The sequence below is a fragment of the Carlito syrichta genome, unplaced genomic scaffold (assembly GCF_000164805.1).
Source record: "Carlito syrichta isolate Samal-C Ts95f unplaced genomic scaffold, Tarsius_syrichta-2.0.1 Scaffold132180, whole genome shotgun sequence".
Taxonomy (NCBI): Eukaryota; Metazoa; Chordata; class Mammalia; order Primates; family Tarsiidae; genus Carlito; species Carlito syrichta.
The window spans coordinates 51,320-60,117 of record NW_007076276.1 but is presented as its reverse complement, the minus strand read 5'-3'; the positions used below and the strand labels follow the sequence as shown (position 1 = coordinate 60,117).

Below are 8,798 nucleotides of genomic sequence, written 5' to 3'. Positions count from 1 at the left end.
GTGTGTGTGTGTGTGTGTGTGTGTGTGTGTGTGTGTGTGTGTGTGTGTGTGTGTGGCTGGTGTCTGGGGTACTCTTCCCTGGTGCATCCAGGCTTGCTGTGTCCCTGTGGGGTCAGCCCTGCTAGATGGCTCCTGGACAAGGCCCCGCCCCAGAGACTGCTCTCAGTGAGGAGCACAGGGGAGCCCCACCCGAGTCTAGGGGCCCGAGGGGAGCCCCTAGCCCGGCTGGGAGGCGGGGTGGGTGGTGGTACTAGTTGGCACAGCTGTGTGGCTCCCAGGGCTGGGTGATCGATGGCCTGGCACAGCCGCCTGTGTCTTGGGAGCACACATGCCATTTGTCATCCATACGGTGGGGGGGCGGGGGCAGGGAGAAGGGGCCGCCTCTGCACCCACCACCAAGTCCAGGCTGGGCCTGCAGCCCCCCAGGGAGTCCCAGTCTCCTCCTGCCAACTCTCCCACTCCCAGCCACAAACCAGACAGTCAGCCCTGGCTGGCCCCACTGTAGGGCCCCAGTCCTGGGCAAGCCCCCTCCTAGCTCTGGCATCCCTCTAACCAGGGTCCCACCCAGTACGGGGGCAGAGCTTGAGGAGGCTGTACCCAGCCCCGTGCAGTGGGGAGCCAGTGTGTGTCCTCCCCTGTAACTGTGCACGTCCCAGCTGTTCTTCATGTCCTTTTGGTGGGTGTGGGTGCATGTGCATGCAGTGCTGTGTGGGGTGAGGTGGGAGCCTTCTCCGCCCGGTGTGCTGCGTGTTCTCATGCACAAGCAGCGGGTCCCCTCAGTGGGCTGTGAGGTGCCAGGCCCTGGGCTTGGTGGCACACCTGTTCCAAGCTGGCTCTGTGGCACAGAGGTGGTTCCTACCACACTGAGCAGGGGCTCTGCGGTGCCTGGTGCACCGAATGCACACATCCAGGCCCGGAAGCATACACCGCACACCCCCGTACACGCACTGAAGCTGTGGGCGCCCAGGTGGCTGCCCAGATGGAGCACAGAGCGGCATCCCAGTGAGCGGGGCGCGGGAGGAGCGGGTCTTGGCTGAGCGTGGCCGCTGCAGGCGCGGCCGCTGACCTGCCTGGAGCCACCCAGATGGAGCCGGGCTGAGCAGGTGGCTGGACCATGGGGCCATGCTGTGACGTCCACTCCCCCCAGCCTGCCTGGCCCCACATGGCTGACCCCCTCGAAGACCACCAGTGTCCACCTGGCGCTCTACTGCAGCAAGCTCTGCAGACGTGTGCACACACACACACACACACACACACACAACAGACATAACACATGCAACACACACAAACATAGCAACACACATACAATACTCACCACACACAGTACACACGATATACACAATGCACAAAACACACAAATACACAATAGCACACATGTACAACACACCACATACAATGCACAAAACACACACCACACATACAACACACACACAATAACACATGCAATACTCACCAAACACAGTACACACAATGCACAAAACACAACACACAAAACATACAACACACCACACACACGCGTGTGGCATGGTCCAGACACACATGCCTTCTGTTGGCTCCTTGGCTCAGCTGCCTTCTCTGGTTTCCACGGCAGGGCAAGTTCTCTGGGGGAAGCCAGACTTGGACGCTGGTATCTTCCTGGTGGGCGCCCTGGCCATACTTTGCTTCTTCAGTCACTGCAGTGGGGAGATGGCTGCGGGCTGAATTATTCCTGAAATCAATCTTAGGGCTCGTGTGGGGCCCCCAAAGAATACAGGATGACCATCACACTCAAATTTCAGAGAATGGTTTTTTCATGTATGATCCGCATGCTGTCCAGGCTGTGCCTCACACCAGATGATCTGCGCTGGACCTCAGGGGTGTGTTGTATTGGTTCTGGCTACTGGACCCCAGAGGTCGGGAGTGAGTGGTGCGGGAGGCAGGGCACCCCAGGCTCTCATCCCGGAGCCTGGAGAGCCCCTGACATGGAGCGGGGGGACTGGTCAGCAGGGCCCTGGCTCTGACTGTGCTTCCCATCTGTAGGTGGCCATGGTGCCCGGGCTCACCCAGTAGCAGGCCGCCATGTCCCGAGAGGTGGGCTCGTGCCGCATGGGCACAGGGGCCAGAGCACGGTCACGGAAGCCCAAGAAGCCTCATTACATCCCGCGGCCCTGGGGAAAGCCCTACAACTATAAGTGCTTCCAGTGCCCCTTCACCTGCCTAGAGAAGTCGCACCTGTACAACCACATGAAGTACAGCCTCTGCAAGGACTCCCTCTCGCTGCTGCTGGATTCCCCAGGCTGGGCCCGCCGCCCTGCCACACCCAGGCCCCGTGCACCCACCCCTGATGGTCCTGGGGACTCCTCCGACCCCGGCCGCCCAGCCCCAGGGGCGCCACTGTCAGACACAGCCACGCCTGATCTTGTCCCTGACAGTCTCTTCCTGCACCGTGGTAGGGGCCCCAAGCCTGGGGCTGAGGGGTCCCCTGGGCCACCACCCCCTGCCATGAGCGTTTCCCGGAAGGGTCCAGCTCCCAGTGGGCTCCTGGCTGAGTCTTGGAAGGCTGGGCTGGGTGGGGGCCCAAGGGGCGTGGCCATGGGGGATGTGGTCTCAGCAGGCCCTGAGGGCAGTGCCCCCTGCTATCCACCACCCACCCCGGGGGAGTTCCCTGAGGCTCAGAGCCTGCACCTGTCTCTGCTGGGCGTCAACTACCCGCTCAGCCCAGGCCTCTTCTCCTACCTGGGGCCCTCGCTGGCCACTGCAGCCCACGTGCCCTTCCTGGCCTCTGCCGGCCCTCTGCTGCCCCCAGCAGCAGCCTTCCCGGGCCCACAGCCCCCCGAGCGCCCGGCGCTGGCCCCCCGACTGTATTACCCGCTGCTCCTGGAGCACACTCTGGGGCTGCCAGCGGCCAAGGCTGCCCTTGCCAAGCCCCTCGTGCCCCCAAAGGTCCCCCCTGGGGCCTTGGCTCCTGGTCTGCTGAAGGTGTCAGCTTCAGGGCTGGCTTGGCCCCGCGGCACCCCCAGGGACCCAGAGCAGGAGGGGGAGCTGGAACGGGCCACCCAGAGTGACTCCAAGAGGCGGCTGCCCCTGGGGAGCAGACTGGAGCTCCGGAAGGCGCCCCCCAGCCTGGCGGAGTCCTGCTCCCAGGGCAGGTGGGTGTTCCGGGCACTCAGTTCTGGGCGGAGGCTCAGAGGCAGGCCGGGCCGGGCACTGGGCTCCATCCCAAGCTCAGTCGCTGTGACCTGGCTCCAGGCCACAGAAGGGAACTAGACCAGAGAGCTAGACCACCTGTCCTCTAGGGTCCCCGGCTCCAGTCTGGGACCTCGGTCCCTCTCCCTGGGGCTCTGGGGTGACAGAGGGTGTGGGGGAGTGGGCAGGAGCTGGGGCACTGGGGGCAGTGCAGCCTCCTGACCGGATTCCCCCTGCAGCCTGCCCGCTGCCTCCTCTGTGATGCTCTGTTCTGAGGAAAAGGAGCCGGGCGGCCCCAAGACCCCCGGGGTGCCCCTCCCACCACAGCCTCGGGGCCCAGCGCCAGGAAGCCCGGGACACGTGGATGAGGACCTGACTCGGGCCCTTGGTGACTACGCCAGGGTGGAGCAGCGCCTGGGACAGCTGGCGCCTGCCGGGGGCCTGGCCCCACGGCCTTTGCGGGAACAGCTGGGCAAAATTCGCCTGGAGCTGCTGACTATCCACAGGGCGCTGGAGCGGGCTGCGCGGCCCCCGGACACTCCCCTTGACCTCTCCGTCAAACGGGCACCTGCCAAGGGGCCGGAGACGCCCGAGGGGGGCTGGGGGCAGCCGAACCTGGGTCCCGTGTTGGCCCGGGGAACCCCTGAGCCCCACGGCACGCTGGGCCCCGCGGTGCCCGAGCCCTTCTCCAGCCACACCACCAAATGTGAGGCCGACTCCAGCGTCCCGCCCCCGGGGCTCCCCCTCCCAGCCCCCGAGGACCCTGTCATTCCTGGCAGTGGCTGGGGCTCCTGTGTCGGGGCTGGGCACCCCCAGGCCCCCGAGGACACCCGTGGCCTGCAGAGCTCCCCTGGTGCTGAGGTCTGACCCGCTGTGCCAGGGTCCGCCTTTGCCCTCAATGTTCACCCCACTCCTCTCCACCACTCTGGCCCCACTCCCCAGCCCCCTGGCCCAGGCTTCACCATGCATGTGGACAGACCCCCACCCGCATGGCCAGGTTTGCCTCTGAGGCCATGCGGGTTATTTATTGGTCACAGTTGTCGACATTAAAATATAAATCGCCTTCACACACCCTGTCTGTGCCTGCTTCCTTTGGGACCCCAGCAGACCCACCTGGACAACCCCCAGGAAGTGTCCCGGCCCGGGTGTCCTGGGTGGCAGCATCCCCGGCCTCCCCGCGGGCTTCTGCCTTTGGACACAGACCCCCCTCCTGTGGACCAGCCCTTCCAAGGGTCTGGGGTGGGGTAGGGGCATTCCAACAGGGGAACAGGGCAAGGAGAGGCAGGGGCTGGCAGGGAGGGGGAGCTTGGGGGGGGTCATGCTTCTGTGTGCTGGTGGTGGTAGGGACCTGAGCATGTCTAGCCCCCGAGACCAGCAAGGCAGCGCTAATGTCGGCTTCCCCGTAGCTAAACGGGCCCCAGTGCCTGTGGCTCAGGGCTGTTCACCCAGCGTGAGTTCCACTGGGCCCCCGCCAGTGCCTGCAGCCACGATACCATCGGTGGCCTTCACAGCTCGCTGGCTCCCTCCTGGTGCGGCCTGACTTGGCCTTCCCACAGGCGGGGATGGGACAGGCAGGGAGGGGTGTAGGGGCCCCACCGCTAATCGCTTCTCTTCCTGGGGAGCTGGCCACACCCTCTGTGCCCTACTGGGAATGGTCCCTGAACTCTGAGGAGAAGTGGTTCCTGTCTGCACCCAGCTCCCCGAGCTGTGGCTGGGCCGGCCGGGCTGGGGCCAGTCCAAGCAGGACCTGTGGCTGCCCCATGACCCGCACCCGGGAAGCGATAGCATCAGCCACCCACCCCACCTCTGGGTGTGCAGGGCGGGGTGCTGTGGGGACAGGTCCCAGCCGGGTACCTTCTGCCCGGGGCCTTCCTGGAGGGCTGCAGGGGGGCCGTGAGCAGAGCCAAGAGGGGTCCTCCTGGAGGCAACATCGCCAGTTTCACAGGTGCAGAGACAGGACCGTCCCGTCCCCTCACCTACAGGGGAGGTAGGACAGACCTCACAGATGTCCCACCCAGATGCTGGTGGGTGACCTGGGTAGACAGGTCCCCTCCCGTGGTCCTGCTTGGGAGTGGCAGCCTGGGCTGCCTCCTGCCTGCCTGGGACATAACCTGAGAAACCGGCTGGTTGTGGAGTGCCGTGGGCCTCCCGGGAGAGGGGAGGATGGGCTGTGCGCCATCAGCCATGCTGGGCAGTGGAGTCCTGTCCAGGAGAGGGCGTGGCCCATGTAGAGGCCCCAGGGCAGGAATGGAGAGCACTGGTGAGTCCCAGGGCATGTGCTCAGACGTGGCTGAGACTGCTCCTCCCCCTCATGGCCAGCTGGGTCCCTGGCTCTTCCCTTCCCTCAGGTGCTGGTTTCCAACAACAGAAGCTGCAGCGCCCAGTCCCAGAGCAGGGTGAGGCCTGCCCCAGCTGAGAGACCCCTTGAAGCCTGGCCTCTCTGGGTGGGTGCAGGAGGAGAGCCCTAGAAAGAACCCGCCTTACCCTCTGGGAGCAGAAGCCTCCCCAGGGGCACAGACCCCCAAGAAGGAAGGGGCTCCATGGGCTGATGGGCTTGGGAAATGCTGCTTGTCTGTCATCCCCCGGCTCCCACCTCGGACACTGCAATATCTGTGAGCTCATTTGGGCTCAGAGCAAAACCTACAGCAGCTCCATGGGTCATATGGCTCCCAGACTGGCGTTTCAGGTACATAGACATCAGGCAGCTGTGGAGACCAGATAAGCACTCAGGGCGGAGGAGCCAGAATCCAGCTCAGCCTTCATCCCGAGCCTCAGGTTCCTCATCTGTGAAATGGGAGGAAGGGAGCCAGGAGGATCCAATCAGTGGGCCTTATTCTCTCTTGCAGCCCAGACTTGGCCCAGCTGCCAAGAAGCTGAGATGGTGACTCAGCCTGCCTGTCCCCGGCCTCCCATCCTGCCTCCGTGACCTTCAGGGCCTCCCCAAGGGCTTGTATTTCACACTGGACATGTCTGGAGACCCCACTCACTACCAGCAACCCCAGCTGCTGGGGTGGATTCTGGCGCCTGCAGGGGCTAGAGTGGGGCCCCAGGGCCTGCACTGCTCTTGAGATGGCCTGCTCTTCCTGATGGCCAGAGTTGCACCCTGTGTTCATGTGCTGGACCTGGAGGGGTGCACCCTGCTGGCGGTTGGAGCCTTCGGTCCTAAGGACTTGACTGTGACAGTTTCTGGGCTTGTGGTGGTCAGCGACCTTGTCCATGGGGCCGTCCACGCCCTCCAGCACACCGTCTGGAATCCCTAGGGCCGCTGGGTAACTGTGGGCACCCTCATGTTCCCCAAGGGGCTAGTGGTGGATGCCCAATCCTGGTGACAGACTACATACCTGGGGTTGTGCATAGCTTCATGCTGGGCCCTACCTGGGAGTCTCTGGCCCCAGCCTCCATGCCGGGTCTGGAGGGCCCCTGATGAGTGGGTCTGGGTCCTGATGGGGACTCTGTGAGTGAGGAATCTGGGGATGTGCTGCTGTTTGACAGTGCTCACCAGCCCCTGAGGTGCCTGGGGGGCTTGATGGGGCACACCTTCGGCACCCCAGCTGGCTTGTGCTCCAACTCGGAGGGCAATGTCATTGTGGCAGATGAACAGAGACGCCTGGTGACTCTGTTTCCCTGGGCTGGGCCACCCATCTGCCTGGTGTCAGAGGGGCTACAGCAGCCCTTGGTCATGGCCTGTACACCCAGGGCCAGCTCCTGGTGGCAGATGCCCAGGACGGCGCCATCAGGGTGTACCAGGGCTTTGAGGATCTGGCCTGACTGGCACCTTCCGTGGCAGCAGTCCCCTTGCTGTGGCTGGGGCCAGCCCCAAGGCCTTTGGACCACCTCGGGCAGAATGTTCAGGGCAAATGAGGCCTCTAGGGCTGCTGGTCACACCTTCCTGACCCCAGCACCTCCTGAGTTGGGTCCTGGGCTGGCCTCCTGTCCTCCTCCTGTGAGGAATCCCACTTCACTTGCAGTCATGCCTCAGTGCCTCCTGGGACACCCCTGCACTCTACATGGTGCACAGCCTCTGAGCTGGGCCTCTCCCTGCTCCTCATGTCCCCGTTCAGTGACGCTGGCCTCTGCACTCATGTGCCCCATGTCCACTCAGGCTGTGACTCTGGTCCCAGGAGGCCTGAGCTTTGGGGCTGGCAGCTAAAGCCTCAAGATATTTGGGCATCAGGTCAGTTACCACTTTGTAGTCAGGTAGTATCTCCCTCCAGGTGCCCCAACCCAGCTTCCTAATCAGAAACAGGCAGGCAGGGAGGGTGTGGCTGAGCTGGGCTTGGCTGGGCTGGGTGGCCTGGGGCTGGGGTGTGGCCTCTCAGTGTCCCCCAGCCTCAGAGGCACTCACAATTTTGAGCCTCTAGCAGCTTCTCTGGGCCCAGTGGAGGTAAGGAGGAGGCAGAGTGGAGGGGCAGCCTGGAGGTGGCCTGGGGATCATCTGACTGGGTTGGAGTCTCAGCCTCTCTCTTCCACTTCCCCATGAATGAAGGCTGAGCCTTCCTTTCCTCTTCTGCAACGGGACCAAACAGCTCCTGGCTCATAGGGCAACCATGCTGGGAGAGTCTAGGAGAGCCTTCCTAGAGGATGGACTCCTGTTTTTATTTATTTATTTATTTGGAGTTGGAGTTTCTCTCTGTCGCCCAGACTGGAGTGCAGTGGCCGCTCCTGGCCACCGCAGCCTCGCCCTGCTGGACTCCGGTGATCCTTCCGCCTCAGCCTTCCAAGTAGCCGGAACTATGTGTGTGCGATACCACGCCTGGCTAATTTTTTGACTTATTGTAGAGACGAGGTCGCTCCAAGTTGCCCAGGCGGGTCTCAAACCCCTGGGCTCAGGCAATCCACTCACCTCAGCCTCCCAAAGTGCTGGGATTACAGGCTCAGCCACCGAGCCCGGCCTCCTGCTGCTATTAAAAGGCGAGAAAAGCCATGGATCTAGCCCCTTCCTCCCAGTTTACAAGTGGGAAAATGAGGCCTGGAAGGAGACTCAGCGAGCCCAGGGCCCAGGGAGGCGTCTTCATGGGGGAGGGATCTGGGAGGGGCCGGTATCTGGTCCTGTCCCTGCCAGTGGTGAGGCAGTGCTCCCATCACCGGACATGGGGTCTATGGTTGGAGCCATCACCCCTGACGCGTCCCCTTAATATGTCCAGCTCCTATGGGCAGTGGAGTTGAATTTGCCAATGTCAGGGAGCGGGTGTGATAGGTGCTTAATAAATGTGAGCTGCTGCTGTTGTTGGGGTATTACTTTCTGGGGACGCCCGGGAGGCAGTCCTGACAATCAGCTCAACTTCTGCACAGCTGGCCCTAGAGGGGACGCGAGGCAGCCCCACCGCAGAGAGCAGCAGGAGGGCGCCAGCCCGGGGATCCTTCCATCCAGGGAGAGTGGGGGCAGGGTGGGCCCAGGCCAGCCAAAAGCCGTTCCTCTCGGCACCTCAGGTAGGAAATCGGAGCTCGGGGAGGCAGTCAGCTGGGGCGAGGGCAGGACGCGGCGCGCGGGGCACGTTGCGCGCGGAGCGCTCGGGTGGGGCCGGCGGGCAGCCCGGGCGCCTTTGGGGGCCGGACCGTCGCGCGGTAACGCAGAGCCGGCGGAAATGGGGCTCGGGTCCCACGGCGCGACCGCGGCGGGGCTTGGGCCTGCG

General features: G+C 63.7%; 2 protein-coding genes across 2 annotated transcripts; both read left to right on the top strand.

Moving 5' to 3' along the window:
- Positions 1-2,058: 2,058 nt before the first annotated feature.
- On the top strand, positions 2,059-4,032 carry PRR35 (proline rich 35). Its single transcript, XM_008049334.1, has 2 exons — positions 2,059-3,128; positions 3,405-4,032. The coding sequence occupies exons 1-2, from the start codon at positions 2,059-2,061 to the stop codon at positions 4,030-4,032; spliced, it is 1,698 nt and encodes a 565-aa protein (XP_008047525.1).
- Positions 4,033-6,565: 2,533 nt separating this feature from the next.
- Positions 6,566-6,933, top strand: NHLRC4 (NHL repeat containing 4). The gene is given in 2 exon segments (XM_008049333.1): positions 6,566-6,857; positions 6,860-6,933. Coding segments are annotated over 2 exon segments (366 nt in total).
- The last annotated feature ends 1,865 nt before the right edge of the window (positions 6,934-8,798 follow it).